General features: G+C 41.7%; 1 protein-coding gene across 2 annotated transcripts in view; it reads left to right on the top strand.

The window, feature by feature from the left end:
* cdh7a (cadherin 7a) overlaps positions 1 to 18,724 on the top strand; it is a 149,559-nt gene that overhangs the window by 70,639 nt on the left and 60,196 nt on the right. For both annotated transcript variants that reach the window (XM_075452379.1, XM_075452380.1), the window contains exon 4: positions 7,126 to 7,245. In XM_075452379.1, the coding sequence (XP_075308494.1) occupies positions 7,126 to 7,245 (120 nt within the window). The remainder of the gene's footprint in view (positions 1 to 7,125; positions 7,246 to 18,724) is intronic.

Consider the following 18,724-nt stretch of genomic DNA (forward strand, 5'->3'; position numbering starts at 1 on the left):
GGAACCAGAGGATTAGAGAACAAGGGCCCGGAGTCTTGTGTCCAACCCCAGATAAGACGGCGACTCGTTGCGTGGACCGCAGAGGAGGACACATTCGCACCACAAGCGTCGAGATGCAGGGTCACCCCTGGCACTTTATTTACTCCTCCAGCTCCAGGAAAGGTCTTCATCACGGGTTGTGGGCACAACAGGAGTATAATGCATCGCTTCTCTTTGTAAATAACTGCCCAAAGCAATTATCAATGCAGTAAAGAAGAGGATGGGGCCGAGCACCTCTTGTCCTCAATAATTCCTTTATAGGTGTCTTTAAATCATTAATGGTCACAGCTTTGCGCCGGTGATGAATGGGTTCAATTTAGGGAAAATCATGAATTTAATTAATTAAAGTAATTAGATGCAGAGCTCGTCCATACACACTGAGACCTTATGGCCCAAGGATCTCTGAAGGCTTTTGTCTTAATCACGGCTGGGATGTCAAATAAAAGACAAGAGAGCTGGAGGACAGCTGGAGGTGTGACAATCACGAGGCCTGGCTCTCTTCAGCTGCATACCGAAGGGCCAAAGGAGCAGTTTGGGGGCTCATTACAAGCATAGGGAATGTAATGTCAACCCAAGGCCACAGCGTTTGAATTTACTACTCTGAAGTCCTATATCCATTCGTCATATTTCCTGTCTAATCCATGAGACCACAGATCAAGGATGGGAAATAGTCATTTAATTCTGGAACTGGAAGACTCCTTCCACTTTAGGGAAAGTTGATATATATGGTTATATATATATATATATATATATATATGTTGTCAGTACAAGTTAAGATTAGGGATTGTTCTTGCTCCTTTTCATAAGTATGCACTCAGGTTACAGATTAACAGTCTGAAACAATCCAATAAAACAGCTCTGCAGTAACATCTTCTTTTACAAAACTCTCAGTTTCAGTTATTTATGTCGATTCTTTAAGTTCAATCACCTCTTAATTACAGTGGATTACAGCAGAGAGACCTTTTCCATCAATCCAAAGGGGTTACAGAAGACAAATCCTATGATAAACAGCCGAGCCCACAAATATTTGGACTGTAAGACACATTATTTACAGCTGAGCTTAACTCAAAGCTTAAATTTGATGGCATTCATGTCGGGTTATGCCTGAGGTAGGGACCCTGTAGATATCGCTATAGAAAGGATCTTCTGTTGTTTACATGCAGAAAAGACTCACAGTGCCTTCACTGCCTCACTTTTCTCTCTCGATTGGATCAATACTCTGAAATCGCATTATGTATCACTGCTTTGCCTTGAAAAACTCACGGCTATGCTTTCATTCACGCCCCAACCTAAATGTTAGCGGACGATTTATTCAGATACACTTGAGAATTCATCCGGCTGCTTCTGTCTTATTTCAGATCATCAATAACCAGTGATAATATAATGACACGGTGGCATTAGGAACCATGCATACCTGTGCCGTCAGACCACCTTCATATGTTTTACAGATGCCTCGGATCAGATCTTTTTCTTCTTCTTCCTGTCATTCCAATGCAAGCTGCTTTTCCCCTTCTGTCCTGGGTTTTTAAGCTGTAAACTGATCTATTCTGGCAGTTCTGTTCGCGATGCCTTTGAATGTTTTTCACCATTGGTGAACCCTATTCGCCCTGATGAAGTCTTGAGTTAGTGTCCAAATAGTTCTGGGACCAGCTGTTACCCAGTCCAGTGAGAAACCGTGTAAACATACGATTAAAATCCACACATTTCTGATCGTATTAAAGGTTTTTTCTTGGAAATCACATTTGATTAGATTGTGTAGATGCACTCATTCAAATGGACATCGGATGCATTTGTTCGATGAAAAGGATAAAACACAGTCCGAATTAATACCTAGGGTAGATATTCACATAAACAGTAGCAAAAACAGGATATTGGTGGGTATGTACCACATGCTCTCACAGCTAGAAAGAATCTGTTTGGTTTGCCTGAGAAAAGTGTACTTGAGACAGTCTCTTGTCTTTTCTTGGATTTATGTGGGGATTTTTGAAGTTTGTGAATTATTCTTTTTCTTCACTCTCTGATGTTTGTCTACTTCTGGTTTTATTCCAGTCACATGCGTAGAAACTTCATCAATATTCCATATTGGCGGGGGCGCCGTGGCCACCACCCATATATTGCTCATGTGCTCATACTGCCAGAGTTGCATGTAGAAACTCATATTTTATCTGTCACACTTTCTTTCTATAGAACCTCTCATACAAACTGAATGTAAAACAAATAGCGGACACAATCTGACCATATATCTACATTTACCAGATAATGTAGCAACTAAACTGAAATATGTTGATAAATGTGGTACAATACATTTGAACTAGAGACTGGACAAATAGTTCTATAAGAGTACCTGCTTAAACCAAGAAATAAACTAATAAATACCTGAAACTGCAGAGCTCAGCATAGATATCTGTAAAAAAATCCCATGACTTCTATTAATAGTTCAGGCGGCTTCACATACGAAACTGCTCCTGATCTTATTTGATCAATCAAGGGTTACATAAACATGGCAGTTGTGCCTGCGTGTGCTAATGAGTGTGATCAAAACAAGCTAACATTGTACCCTGCAGCTATGTGTCATGCAGGAAACACAACACTGAGATACAGTGTCTGCTCCATCTTCAGGAGAGTAACGGCCCCAGCGCAGCCTCCCCCGTAAAACACTCTCCGGCTGCCAGTCGGACGTTGTGCACAGTCTGTACCAGGGAGCTGGCAGGGCTGTTTAATGTCCGCTCTGAGTGATTCAAGCATTTTGGGCTCTCAATACAACAGTTGCTTTACGTCACATCCTGACTCGCATTCCTCAAAACATTAACGATGTCTGAGTGCAATCACAAATGCGTATTGGAAGGGACAGGTGCAACGCTGGCCCGCACGCGCGAGTGGCTCAAGAATACCCGTCTCCGGTTCAATTTAAGCACGCCACATTTATTTTCATTACTGGCAGATGACAGTCGCTGGCAAAAGATACAGAACCGAACAGGAAGCCCGTATTACTAAACAGGTGCACAGAATAAATAAAGGAATCGGTGAAGATGGACACATATCGAAGGGGCAAATTAGGAGGCAGATGTTCATCTGTTTGTGTTTTTGTTTGTCAGACCAACAGAGCAAATAAACAAGAGTAAAACAGCTAAAAAGTTAACGCGATTCTGCACTAAACACGAATTTACAACCTGATCTGCAGCACCTTGTGTGAAGTGAGTTTTAACTATCAACCTATAACAGAGATCCAGCCGTCGCCCGGGCTCTCTTTCATACAGTCATCCTCTGACCTTGGTGTTTTAAACTACCTGTAATATAACCTGTCATGACTAAGAGGTGATGATATAATCTAGGTGTCCTTCCACAACCGGCCCGGTGATAACTTCTCCAGCTTCCCCAAGCTTTCCCCCGCCCCCCGTTATACTGTTCACGTCCAGGGCCAGAGCCTGTTAATTCTGCTTTACGGCCAGAATGGAGGACTCTAATCTTCAATTTCCATGATCACTTCATTCTGTAAAAGCCTGTAAAATACATCTCATGTTAGAAAGTGAGATTTTTATTAGGACGTTTGCTTCAGAGTGAAAATATCGCCAACTTGTAAGACAGCACTTTCTGCCATATGTTTGGAATACCGACCGGCTCGGGCTTCGCCAGGTGAAGTGAAATATTCGAGCGTGACAGACTGGAAAAGCCACGCTCACCGAGAACGGTGCCTTTCAAGGTTATTTTAATGTCTGGTGTTGATGATTTCACCGCTGCCAAGTGTGAGACTGCTGTAGGCGTCAGCTTTAAGACCAACACTGACGTACAGTCTAATGGCAAAAAAAAAAAAAAAAAAAATCCGCCTGAACCGTTATGATTGTTTTGGGCAATTTAGCTGTTTTTATGACTTTTCCAGCTCATCAGACGGATATCAATCCTTTGACATAAAATGACTCACAATAACTCAAATTAAAATAAATCTATACCCATTAAATGAACCCCCGTTGTCATAACGAGGCTCATTTATACCGTAATGGACGACTTATTGAAATTGATTGTTGCTGATTATGTTTTGGCTGTTAAATCTTCAAACGGGAGATTTGGCCTCCTCCTCTGAGCCGCAGCTGCCGGATCGAGGCACGTCAGTCGGTGCGTTTAAAGAGGAGAGCACCGTGGGTCATGTTTGATGTTCTGTCTTCTAGACTGAGAGGAAACGCGAAGAGGATATAACTGTCCTGTGTGCACAACAGTTGTCGGTTGTCAGCAGAGTTCACAGTTGAGTTTGAGAACAAATTTCCCTCTTGTAGGCAGTGTCTGTTTGACATGAAGACAACTACATTTTGATGCTCTGTACTTCCTCTCCACTGTTTTTCGTACTGTACTACATTTATTTTAAGCTTTGTTAACACTTACTTGGCTTATAACTGGTATATAAGTTAACCCTGCAAACATCTGCTGTACTTAAGTTAACTCCTGTGAAGGCTACCTAATCGTGAGTTGAGCTGGAATCTTTCTCACTTATTTCGGTTTGAATACTCTTTCCTTCCTTCACTCAGTGAACTTTCAGTCTTTTTCTTTCAGTTATTTTCTCATTCCCCCTTTTTTTTTGTTGGCGATCTATGAATGATTGCAATTGATTGGAAAATCTATTTGCTTATTTCTCACACAAGATCTGGCAACCTCGGTGTTTTTGATGGCTGCTGACTGGCTTTCAAAGACTCTGGCCCCATTTGTTTCCTTGAAGGTTGCTCCGTCTCGTATTCATCCGCTGGCAGAACCACTTCTTCTAAAGATTCCTGATGGTTTGAGATTAAATTCTGGTCATGAAAAGAATACGTTTGTGGGATTTGTGACCCTGAGAGAAACTTTTCCATGGCTTTACAAGAAGATGCAAAGAAAAAGGAATGAATGTTATTTTTTGACTGTGAAGAATGTACTAATCAATGCATCTGGATGCAAACCGCTTGTAGTCACTGATTTGCACTGGAAACAATAACTTGAGCTTCATTTCTTTTAATATACTGGAATCTTGTATTTGTTATATATTTATATGGAGCTGAGGAAAAAGCTCAGTAATGTTGGGTCACCTTAACTGTAACGGACTAAGATAACATTTGTTTAGTCAACTAATATATCATATATATATATATATATATATAAGATATATCATAGCACTTTCCTTCTACGTAGCTTATTGTTAGCTTTGATGTTAGCAGTAATGTTGTATCCTCATTTGTAGGTCGATTTGGATAAAAGCGTCTGCTAAATGCATAAACATGAATGTAAATGTAAATATATTTTGTTTATATAGCCCTTTACAAACAATCATTACGATGTACCAAAGTGCTTTACAGCAGGTAATAAATAAAGAGAAGAATAAGTAAAAACAAATAAAAACAATAAAAGAACAGTGAAAGCAATAAAATAGAACAAAATCGATTAAGATGAAATAAGATAAAAGTGTCATCATACTACTGGGTATTAAAAGCAATCCTAAATAAGTAGGTTTTTAGCCTAGATTTGAAGGGGTATCTACTTATTCCCCAACAGTAGATGTCACATAAAGGTGACGCATAAACTTAAAGGTGCGCTCAGTAAAAAGAAAACCAAAAAGATGCTTTTGTTCATTTATATTCATTGATAAAGGTTGTTCCAATTGAATGTACTTTTCAGTGGCTATTGCACAGCTTTTGCATGACAAAAAGCTAAAGAAAATCTATGTTTTAGGTAAATGTATAGATTTAGCATAGATAAGAGTTATTCATCCATCCATTTTCTACCCCTGCTTAATCCAATTCAGGGTCGCGGGGTGGGGGGTGGGGGTGGGGGGGGGGGGGGGGGTGGTGGTGGTGGAGCTTATTTCAGCTGCCATCGGGTGAGAGGCAGGGTACAGGCCGCCAGTTCATCACAGGACTGATAAACAATAACGTGCTTTTGGAATTAGTTTCGGTTTGATTTGCGGTCTTTGAAATGAACAAAAGGAGGCTTTCCTGTTCAATACACGGGACCAGAAAGTTGCCTATAATTTTCAGGTTTGGAATTATTTAACGGCATTAATGGCCTCTCTTTCATATGACCCCAGGCCCAAAGTGCGATGGATAAAGCTATTTTGACCAAATCAAAGTCTCTTTTCACTCTGTTAAAGGCAGTTCGCCTCACTTCATTAAACAACGGTATCTGTCAGACTGTGAACTAATACGAGCATCCTGAACACTCTTTCAGATGTTGATGCTGCAGGGTGTCAAACTTGCTTTTTCGCCTGGAGATATAATCTGTCTTCATTGTTACGGTTTCCATCCTGCAGAAGAATATATATTCTCCAGCTTTAGACCCTAAATCTGTGACTTGATGGGTTGCCATCTGTGCAAGCTGAAGCTATAGATCTTTTTTAAACATACAAAATGTGTCTTTTTCATGAGTTTATGACATGAGACTCTTAATAGAGTTTTATTCAGCACTGATAAGTACAAGATAAAAAGATGGAGTCTTCCTGTGACGTTGCTGGAGGACAAATGAAACCCTTTGACGTTTCCAAAAGCACAGAGAGTCACAGTTTTCAGCTTATTTTCAGAGATAGACATTTAGCTTTGTTGTCTTACACAGATGAGCTGCAGACTCAATGAATTTACTAGAAAGGGTGTTGATATAACTGAACTGCATGAAGCAAATGGCCAATGACGACGATGACGTGAGCTCTAAAGGGCCCAGAGTTCCACTTTTATCCTGCCTCAGTCTCTCTGTGAGTTGCAGCAACAACAGAAAGCTTTGTTTGTTCAGCAGCCTTTGAGGCTAAGAGTCACACGGTGCATGTCAGATCTTTTGGTTCCGCTCAACATTTCTGTGGAAAGCTGCTTTAAGCTCACTCAAAACAACAAATTTGATAAAAAAATAATAATAATTAAATACAAAGCTAAACACCCGTTTCAATAAAAGAAGAAAGCATGAATACAATGACTAATACAATTTTTTTGTGTCTCAGAAGTTGCATTTTCATCGCTCCCTTTCATCCCATTTCAAGTGGAATTGGTCACACGCTCTGTTGATGTGACTATTTCCACATTTAGCTCCGTTTGACTTGCTTTCTGGATGTTGTCTTGGAAACTAATGACATATGCCTGCCCACAGGAACCATGGTAGTACAAGTGGCAGCCACAGATGCAGACGACCCAACATATGGGAACAGTGCCCGGGTGGTCTACAGCATCATTCATGGTCAGCCGTACTTTTCAGTGGAGCCAAAAACAGGTAGGTGTTACTTCATCCCAGCAGTTTGCATTTGATGCACGCGTTTAAATTCCCAGACACACTAATTTTGAAGCGGGTTCAGCTGGAAAAGGCAACATCATATCTCTTCATGTGTCAGAGTTATTTAAAAAAAAAAAAAAAAGCATTGAAAAATGATGCCAAAAGAAGTCTGACTGATTTTATTTGACTATGGATTTTGATGCTGTGTAAATAAAAGCAGAATGTAGTTTTTGGAAATCTCATAAACCCAAATTTTATTTCAAGTAGAGCATAGAAAACATGTCAAATGTTGAAAGAGAGGCATTTTACCAATATTTAACCAATATAAAAAAGTTGGGACGGGGCAATTTTTCCCACTGTGTAGACTCCCCGAATCTTTTAACAGCAGTCTGTAAACTCTGGGACCCGAGGAGACCAGTTCCCAAACCTTTTGGAGAGGAATGGTGTCCCATTTTTTTGTCTGATAAGAATTCTAGATACTCGACACTCCTGGGTCTTCCTTGTCGTATTTTGTATTTCATGATGTGCCAAAGGTCAGTCCAACACCTGGATTCTTCTACCATGAAGCCATGCTGTTGGGATAGATGCAGTATATGGTTTAGCACTGCCTTGCTGAAATATGAAAGATCTTCCCTGAAATAAAAAAATTCTGGATGTGAGCATTTGTTGCCTTAAAACGGGGATGTCCAAAGTCGGGCCGCTGTCCTGCAGGTTTTAGACGTTTTAAAGGGATTCAGATGAAATGGATCCCTTTAACAGATTGTTAAGTTCTGCACAAGCCTGCTAAGGATGCATTGATCTGAATCAGGTGTGTTGGAGCAGGGAAACATCTAAAACCTGCAGTAAAAAAGGGGCCCTGGAGGACCGGATGTGGACATCCCTGCCTTAAAACCTGTATATACCTTTTAGCATTGATGGTGCCTTTCCAGATATGTAAGTTGCCACTTCCAATGGACCCCCATAGCAACAGAGATGCAGGCTTTTGGACTGAGCTTGATGATCGCTTTGCCTCAGTCCATTTTGCTTAAGTTTTGGTTAAGAGAAGATGGCAGTGTTTCACATATAGCTTCTTCTTCTCGTGATAGAGCTTTAACCAGTGGTCCTGTTGGTTTCATAGAATGGAGACCTCCAGCATGCACTGGGAGTTTGCAGTTGAGTGGGAAGCATCCAGGATGGGATTAAACCCTCCATGTCTGATGACATGGACTGCAAACTGAAAGGGGTGGATTGCTCACTCTGGCTTGGGATCAGGTGACTACCTCAAGGGGAGTTTGAGTGTCTCAGGATGTCAGTAGCCACTGGGGCTCAAACAGAACAGGACACTGACGGATGCATAGGTGCAGCATCTGGGTGAAGAGAAAGCTGAGCCCAAAGATGAAGCTGTCAATTTACCAGAAATGCTACGTCCCAGCTCTTAGCTACAGTGATAAGCTGTGGGTAGTGACTGAAAGAACGAGACTGCAAATACAAGCAATGAAATGAGCTTCCTCCAAAAAGGAACAGCGTGACCAGCTCGGTCATCTGGGAGGGTCTCAGAGCAGAGCTGCTGCTATACCACATTATCATTTGAGGTGGTACAGGCATCTGGTCAGGACGACTTCCAGACCTCTCCCAGGGGAAAGCGTTTCGTGTCCCACCAGAAGGAGGTCTTGAGGCAGACAGAAAGTGGAGAAATAACTGTATATCTCTAAACTAGGGCTGGGCGCGTTAACTAGTTATTATCGCGTTAACTTTTTAATTATTTAAGGCTGATAAATATTTTATCGCGCATTAACGCATGTTTTATTATTTATTTTATTATTGTAAAAGTCTGTTGCTGTCTGCTGCGGAACCGGAAAAGAAAGTAATCGGCGGATCCACCAAACATGGAGAAGGGTACGGAACTTTTTACTCGGCCATTTTCATTTTAAAGTCGACAGAACCAAAGTCATCTGTAAACTCTGCCAAGTTGAATTGTGTTCTCACCGTAGTAGTTCCAGTCTAAAATATCACTTAAAGGCAAAACACACAACTGATAGCAGCAAGTCATTCAAGGAAACAGACAGTGGAGCTAGGCTTCTACATAAAAACTACAGAAAGATGCTGATGTTAAAAGTGTGTTTGCACAACAAATGTTATGGCACTTTCATTCATATGGCAGCACATTTAAAATAAAACTAAATGCTAAAAGCTATACACTACTTTTGAATTCATTTTTGGATTTTGCGTACAAATGCGATTAATCAGGGAAATCATGTGATTAATTAGATTAAACATTTTAATCGTTACCCAGCCCTAGTCTAAACAGATCTAGAAGCGCCGAGGTATTCAGCCTGAAGGGCTGAAGGGGGTGACTGGGGAGAAGGAGGTTTGGGGATCTTCTGCCTGCGCATCCAAGTACAGAATAAGCAGCAGACAAATTGATGGATGGACTGACAGATGCATGGATGGATAATTTAAAGATGGCTCACACTTACCACCCTAAGAGACCACCATGAGACTATTACAGCAAAAACTCCAAAGGGCAGCAACAATTCCGTTTTCCATAATCTACTTTATTATTATCTACTATAATCTAGTGGCAGTTTTATCAACAGTGACCCAACAAACATCTTAACACGCCGACAGCTGAATAAACATAAAATGTAGGTAAGCTAACACTTACCGAGCTCGTTGCCTCTCAGTATTGACAGTCTGCGGCGTGTTCATTTGCAAATGTACTTCCACACAGACTCAACCCTGCTGATCATCAAGCTGGACTGTGGAGGAACACAGTCCACTTAAAGCAAGCAATCATAACCCATTAAAGCTTTCCAAATATCAACCTTCGGGATTCAAAGGATCCACTTAGCTTAATGAAACTCTTCAGCTGAGGCGGTGGAAGTACGAGCTCCGGCCATTGAGCTGAGGGTCTAAAAAACATGATATGAGAATAATGGGGCCTTTACGGGAGAGACGTGCCATTTGAACATCATTTATGCAAATGTCTGCTCTCACCCTAATTGATATTGATCTAATGAAATCTCATTCAAGAGTCATCAGTGGGTGCGAGTGTTCTCACAAACTTTGTTAGAGAGCGTTGAAGAGCCGGAGGCGAGTGGTTATATTTTCATCAGCGCTCTGCCAGTTTCAGATATTTCTGCTGGATCACCAGTCAGCGGAGCTGCTGGTATTTCTGGATACATTATTCAGTGGAGAGAGCTGCTGAGATTCTTCAGAGAAAATCAAATACGTGCGCCATAAATGCACACGAAAAGTACAGGAGGTTGCAAATTTGTAAAAAAAAAGAGGTTTCTGTGTTCAAAGATGATGACACAACAGGATACAAGCTGTTCTTTTTTTTTTTTTTTTGTAGCATAAGTGTTTTATTTCCCCGAGGTAGTCGGTGTTGAAAGATGACTTAAAGAAGATGAAGGTAGCCAAGTGAGCGCTTCGTAATATTTTTCCCATTTACACCTTTTCAGTGAGAAATACAATAATCACAAGAGGTAATAATTACTGTTCTATACGTTGGGTTTTCACTGAGTGAACTTTTCTTCATGCTTCCTTGCATCTCGTCTCACCTGAAGTCACACTCCTCAGACAGCCATCCATGCTATTAGATTCTGACATCAATATTGCATCTTGTAGTCGAGAGATCCGATCACCTTCTGCCGTGGTGCTGGCAGGGGCCCAGAGGCTGTATCTGGGTGCACATTTAGCTGCGATTGTGTGTTTGTGTGTGCCATTGTTTGACAGGTTAATAAAACCTGCCATTGTCCAACAGAAAGAGTACCAATGGGAGAATTTGCTGTGTTTTCTATACTCTCAGCTGTTATTTTTCATGCTTAATCCTGTAAACCATTTGTTTGAAAAAGGAAAAAAAATAAGGGAAATAGTTTGCATCATAGTTTTCCTCCCTAAATAAATTAGTGCTTAAGTGTCACACAAGTTAACTGCAGCAGTAAATGTGATTTATTTATGAAATTTGGGAGTCTACTCTGTCTCTCTTTTCATGAAAAGAGATCACTGCATGCTGTGTAGACCGTGCAGACCGAGCAGTCCCCTGCTTCCGAGCAGTAAACACCGTAACAGGTGCGGCTGTCGGCAGGCGGCAGCACGCAGTGATACGAAGGGAGAGAAAATAGTGCCAAGCGATTGTGAGGTCTGACTTTTTCCTGGAGAACAATTTTGTGATGCAAATGTATTACTCTTTTGAACGCATATTGTTTTGAGAAGCAAAACGCTTTATTTTTTAAACCCCAGCCAACTAGCCGGACTACTTTCATCAACGCCAAAACGAGGCTGGAACTCGGCTCACAGGACGCACCAGGGGGTAAAAAAAATGTTCATAAATGATATTGCTAGTATGGGATGTCATACAGCTTCATGTCAAAAGAGGCGAACTGTCCCTTTAAGTTGAGCCTTTTGTTGGTATCAAATGGTTTTTAAACCAAGTCAAATAAATCAGGAGAATTTGATGAATTAGTTGCATGTAGACATAGATATGTGTGTGTAGTCCACAAACAGCTGATTATTGCTCAAATTAGGATGATTCATTCAGAATATCAGCTACTTTGCGGCTTAAAGGATGACAATTTATGGCTTTAAAAGGTACTGAAAAAAAAGAGTGAAGTATGACCTCAAGAGGTAGCCAACTTCCTCTTCGGGGAGGTGATCACAGCACATTAACGCATTCATTAGCCCACAGAAGTTTCAGCTTCCAGAGGGCTTCCAGAGAGGTCTCACAGGAACTGCTGGAGCTTAAAGAGTATCAATTTAGAGCATCTAAAACACGTAAATGTTCTCCCAAAAACATGTTCACGTGGAAAAGTGAAAGGTTCCTTCGCTGAAGGTCTCCAGAATGTGAAAAACCGCATTGAAAATTCTGTGGTATTGAGCTTGATTCACAGCTGGACGTGTTGATGAATTTTGATGCTCACAACCTCTTTTCCTCCTTTGACACCACATCCATTATGCCAACACAGTGGGAAGTTATTTCCTTTCTTGCAATGTACATTTATTTTTCTTGAATGCACTACTCTCCTCCAGCGGTTAGGCTTATTGGACGTCCACGGTGAACCTCACAGGTCACGGAGGAGTTTGTTTTGTTGAGCATCCCACTTATTTCTGTGTCTGCCGGAGTGTGAAAAATAAGCAACATAAATCTCTGCCTCACAGTGCCTTTCACCACTTCATAAATTGGAACTATATTTATAAAAAAAATCGCAGCAATGTGTGTGCGTGTTGCTCTTGAAGCAGAGGATGAAGCCTAATATTATGGGATGGTCCATATTTTTCTGTTTTCTTGCTTTCAGTGCTTTGCATGAGGTAGCTCAGCCTCGGCAGGGCAGTGGCTAATGAGCCGGATATAAAGATGTTGCGGGGATTGCTGTTGCACTTTCTCAAGATAAAACACTCCACAAGTCAACAAACTAACTCACATCTAATCTTAAAGCCTTTTTATCCCTTTTTTTTTTTTTTACAAACTTTCATCCGTTTTCTCATTTTAATATCTTTATGATACCGAGTTCCAACAGTTACAGGAGTTGGGTTTGCTGCCTCGTTATCTGGAGCTTCAGTGCAAAGGTCGTTATCCACTGATGACTGAACTAAAGTGTGCATCGAGGGATTGAAGTCAGGTGCATGAACGATGCTGGAAGCCGCACTGTGTGCCATTGGAAAGAAAAAGAGCATCAGGTGTACTTTGTCCTCACTGCACAAACATTTCGTAGATCTGGTTGCTTGTTTCTGTCACAAGATCTGGCAACACCGCAGAGAAAAACAGAGCGTGAAGCCAAGGGAGAAACCCGAGAAGGCGAATGCTCTTTGTTTTGAGGGATATTTCCAGTCATTAATCAGCAGAGGTGGGTAGAGTAGCCAAAAATTGTACTCAAATAAAAGTACTTTTACTTCAGAATAATGACTCAAGTAAAAGTAAAAAAGTAGTCATCCAAATAATTACTTGAGTAAGAGTAAAAAAAGTGCCTCAAAAACTACTCAAGTACTGAGTAACTGTTGAGTAACGTCTGATTTATTTGTTAACACAAGCATTCAATCAGACAGACAAAAATACTAAATAATCATCTTTAGGCAAATTAGAGTTCATCCAATTGATAAAATAAATTAAAATGAATGAATGAATTAATTACAAAATAGCTTAAATTAAAATAATCCAGGTAAATTCAAGTACTTCAATAAAAAAATAAAAGAGACTTAGGAAATGTTTAAAACATATGGAACCCATATGGAACCTAAAAAACAAACATTCACCTATCCATGGGGGAAAACGAATTTAGGAAACTTACCGCTACATGTTTCCTCAGGTTAGATGTTGAGTTTCTGCTGAAATGTCCGTTTGTTTTGGTTGACAGAAGACACATAATGTAGCTGCTGTTTCTCACTCTTTGTAAGGTAAACATGCTTTCAGTATGAGGCCTCGTCTGTGTCTTCATTTCCCACCGTTGATTCTGACATTTTTCATCTGTTTCTTTGTTCGTTTGCTACGACTGTAAACTGTAAAGCTAACCCGTCCTGCCGCTGAGATTGAGTATGGTCACGTGACGAGACTGCACGGCTACGTCTGATTGTTGAAACACAGTCAGGTGGTAGAGCCTTTGGAGGAAGTCTCTCTCTCTGTCAGAATAAAATATTAAAATGAGGCGTACGCGGGGGGATAAAAATAATGAGGCGTAGAATACCAAAGAGGTAAGAAGAAAAGTAACGAGCTCATTGTAGCCTAATGTAGCGGAGTAAAGGCTGATTTATGCTTCAGACGCAAAGCCTCTGACGCTCGGACGCATAGCCTCTGCGAGCGTCAAAATCTTGACCACTCCCCCACGCAGAGGCTCTGCGCGCGTCCTCGTGCACCTCAGAAAAATCCTGACTACGCGACAGACGCACGCAGACCACCAACGGAAGTGCGCAGACAAAAGCGGCTGTGATTGGTCCTCGGTGTGAATTTCCGGTTGTCTGTGTGGCTTCCTCCTTTGCATTTTCGCCAACTCCAATAAAAGAAGCTGTTCTTCTTCGATGTCGAGCAACTCCAGATCCATATCTTGCATACACTTTTTTTTTTTTGAAAGATAAACACTTCCGCCGGCGCCGCCGAAGTTCTCGTCACTGCCCACCGAAATTCTCGCGAGGGGAAACTGCTGTGCGTCCCTAGAAATTCCAGACCGAGGTTGCAGAACCATAACATGAAAAGTGGTTCGAACCAGAGCAAAGCAACACGTCAAGACGATAGACGCAGAACTATAATCTGCCCTTAAGAGGACAGTTTCTTCTTCACAAATCTACTCAAGTAAAAGTAAAAAGTATAGTGATTTAAAACTACTCCTAGAAGTATAATTTTTTCAAAAACATACTAAGTAAATGTTATGGAGTAAATGTAACTCATTACTACCCACCTCTGTTAATCAGACTATGCTCTGTAACGTGTGAATGGGAATATCATTGCTGTGCTTTTACGCACAGACGTCGATAGGAGCATCTTGTCAAACAAATGGGCTTTGGTGTGAAATGACAGAAGAACTCGAACAAATAGAATGATTGACTTGAGATTTGTTGACAGAAAACATGCAAACCGAGACTTGTAAAGTCTTTGCGCTTGTCATACTGAGTCAGCCTCTGAACAGAATTGTAAAGAAACAGCCCGAGGAACTGGAAACCACTCAGCTCGCTGTTAAAAACTGACTTCATCCACGGGCTGTATGACGTCTGCCTTCCGACTTGAAACAACACATTCCCCCTCCCTCTGTTGGTGCACATTAAGTTCTGCCAACGCTCCATCAAAACACCTGTTTTTGTGGATCAGATGGAGGTGAGACTTGGCTCTAAACATTCGGGTCAAACAAAGAAGGACCTGCAGGGTAAGCTGCACTCACGGTTGCTTTTGGTGCTGCTAAAAACAACACAGAAGGTCCGCTGTGTTCCCACCGATGCTGGGAGCTGCCGTCCGGTGATCAGATCAGCAGTGGCGTGTGCTGATGTGTAAGCAGGGTTTAAATTCCCCTACTTGATGGCTCTGCTGTAATTCCGCTACTGGTACACACTAATTAAAGCATTCAGCATTTTTTGAAGAGTACCACTTGTTGCTTCGGTGGCTGTTAGCAAAAGTTATACCCTCGCTGTAATGAAAGTTGGGAGGAGTAAAAGGCAGTCAGCCATGAAATTGATAGTGTAATTAGTCTTAGCATTAGGGGGAGGACGGGGATAACATCAGTCCAATACAACAGCACTGAAGACCTAAGTGTTAACAAGTAGCTAAAAAGTGAAAATAGCTCATTGAAGTGACAGCTTTCATTACAGCCGGTTCAACCGGTCCCATGACAGTTGTGTGCGATTCCATACCTCAGGATTACCCTCCGGAGCTATTAAATCCTGCGCTCTGTTCAAACTGCCTTTGAAAAGGGCCACATAGTTTCTGTTAACCGTCGAGTCGCTAACACAAAGTCAATAAATGCATCCTGCAGAATGCACCGCGGGGCTGAGACACCAGCTTTTAGTGGGCGAGCCCAGGATCGAGTGTTGTGTAATGAGCATCGCGCCTCTGTCTTTGTACGTTTCTAATTAGTCCCATTTGCAGAGCACGCCTGGACCATAGCGCCGACTGACTTTGACAAAGTGCCGGAGCTGAAATACACTCTGAGCTGTACACTGCAATATTGCACTAGCGATTAAATGGCAGAGGGCTAATGGTCAGGGGAGGGATGCGTGTGAGCCGACGGTAGGTGGAAAGCATCCTGGCTTTCTTTCGTCTTTACAAGTCTCTTTACTTTGGTTCCTAATTCCAAATTGAATCTCCCAGGTGCCCTTGGGAAAAGTTTAATCCCAAATAGCTCCAATAACTTCGAAGCAGTGCGCAATACCAGCAAAATACATATGTTATCGTGCCTAAAGGTGCTCGGTTAAGACTGTACTTTGTAATGTATCTTGATTGATTGCTTGTAGTTTGGTCTGAAGGTGAAGCTGAAATGGTGAATGCTGTCAAGGACTGTGTTCTAATCGCTGACAGGCACAAGGAGGTTTGAGCAGCTGCCTCCAGCCCCGTACACCTTGGCATTATGGAAAGTCCTTCAGAGACAATTATCCATGCATATTAGCACTGCTAAGCATGCATGCATGCTCACAAACCCCAATAGCTGGCATAACAAGAGAAATATTTAGTGTGCAGGGAAGGCCAGGTGTCTAAATGAGAGGATCAATTGCATTCTGAGAGGTTCTATTTAAGATGTGACACGGCATGCCTCTCAAAAACGACACGGGTATGACATCTGAATCTGACAGGCGCTCAGGATGAGGGAGCCCTGATGGACTGAGCTTTGTCTTCTTTCTTTTTCTAAGAGTCTAATTAAAGTGAGATGGCTCAAATAAAAGGAAAAGGCCATGTCCAATCCTTGTGTACTCTGTAGCTGTGAGTCTCTGAGAGGACGGGATGGCTTTGATCAGGCTGTGATTAAGATATTAACATGCTTTTCCCACAACCGTGTGCGCCTCTCTTGACCCTCCTCTTTTAAAAGTGTGTGCGTGTGTGTGTCGTTGTGGCTTTGTTGCTATGGCGACTCCACTAAATCGAGAATATTACAGCCAAAGCCTGGATATAAATCTGTCTGCCTCCTGCTGTTCAGGTGGGTAATACAGAGTGGGAGGAGCAATCGTTTTAATTGTGATCGCAGACAGCAAGAAAACACGTTTCCTCTCTAATTAACATTACAAACCCTGTGCTTTTGCAACATTAGGATGTATTTCTGTAACACTTGTGTGGCATCGTAGCGTGTGGTTCTTTCACACTTGTGGACCCCTGGGTCGCTATAGCGACTCGTGATTAAAGCGTGATGCTTGAATGTGGCGGATACAGGTTTCATTCCCTGTTTGTATGGCTTGTTTTCTTTGTTGTTTTATTCCTTGTTTGTATTGTCCATTTACAACATTAACACGATGGAAACATGCATATTTGTCTTCAAAGTCCGGTATCAGGGACACACACTTCCATCTCATTTTTAACAATACTTTAAAAAAAACTCAAACATTCACTCCAGAACAACTCGACAATCTAAGCTGCTTCATATCCCACTCTGTTGTACCACTAGAGCACAGTTTTCCATCAAATATAAAGGTGTAACTTTATGGAACAAGTATATTCACCTGACACACAGCTCTCCATCCCTACCCATCTATAAAAGGAAATTAAAAGATCACCTGTACTCTATGGGACTGTCTTAATACTTTTTCTTCTCTTTTTTATCTATAGTTGCCAATGCAATTTAGTCTTTCGATTTATTGTAATTTAGTTCTTGATTCATTGCTTGATTATTGATTTTTGTGATGTTGTTTTTATTCTTTGTTTTTTTCTCACACTCATTAATCCATTTGTTGTTTTATCCTGATAAGATACATTTAATTTTGTTTATTTATCTCAATGGTGAGGTTCTTGATAAGCCCTCCCAGGGTTTCTAACCTCTCCAGCACTGATTCATTGCAGCTTATCATTTATTTTCATTTATTATCTATTGTATATATATTTATTCTTTAATTTATTTTCTTTCTTTCTTTTATGCGATATACTCTTGTTTGTAATGTTTTATTAAAGTGCAAACAAACAATAAACAAAAGTATGGCTTGTTTTCCTTTGGGTCTATTCTTTGTAAGTGGACCGCCCGAGGGCTCCGCAAATCACACTCTGCAGCCTTCATGTTTAAGTGTTCTTCACCTTCATCAGGAGATCTCGCAGGCTGCATGCGGAGCCAGAGGGCTCCTCCAAAGCCTTATTTCCTCCTCACAAGACAAATGTCAAGTATCCGGGCTTTAGCAGGGAGCGCGGCCCACCCGTCTGCCGCCAGTGGTGTGGAGACAGCTAGATGAATGCGTGGCTGCAATGTGTCTGGCTTGCACCGGAAGGCGAGGAGTCACGGGCGCAATGCGAGGCCGTGCCGCGGCAGCGACAGAAGGGTTTTAATCATCGCCGCTCCCCAGGAATGACACCAGCGCCGCACGGGGTAACAGAGACAGAGAGCCGGAGGGCTGGCACCCAGCAGACAAACAACAGGCTTGGAACATCGCCTTGTACATCAGCAGTGTCACTCGGTGAAAAGTGCCCTCGCTCCTGGCCAGGCAGGAGGAGAAACATGTTGCTGGTGTATTATATTATTATTATTATTATTTTTAGCTCGCTGGAATCAAAAAATCATGGCATCATTAACCACAGCCAATACTTCTCAAACTCCAGCGCGCCGAGCTGATATTAAACAAGTATATCAATTGTGTGTGAAGCCTATCTACGGTTTAGTGGGAACATCCATTTGCTTCACTGCTGGCTGCACAAACTTAACATCTTTTTATTTAACCGTTTAGGAGCCACCCTTAGGAGCAGCTGCTATGATAATCCCACCATTACCCAGCTTCCTCCTCAGCTGTACTTCTCCTCACTGTTTAAAGATGCCTCCTTTTAAGTCCAGACATGCATGCTCGGTTCCTGTGTTTGCTTCTTATGGAGCGGAGAGCAGAAAAAAACTTTTGCTTT

This window comes from Odontesthes bonariensis, chromosome 20 (genome assembly GCF_027942865.1).
Source record: "Odontesthes bonariensis isolate fOdoBon6 chromosome 20, fOdoBon6.hap1, whole genome shotgun sequence".
NCBI classification, from domain to species: Eukaryota; Metazoa; Chordata; class Actinopteri; order Atheriniformes; family Atherinopsidae; genus Odontesthes; species Odontesthes bonariensis.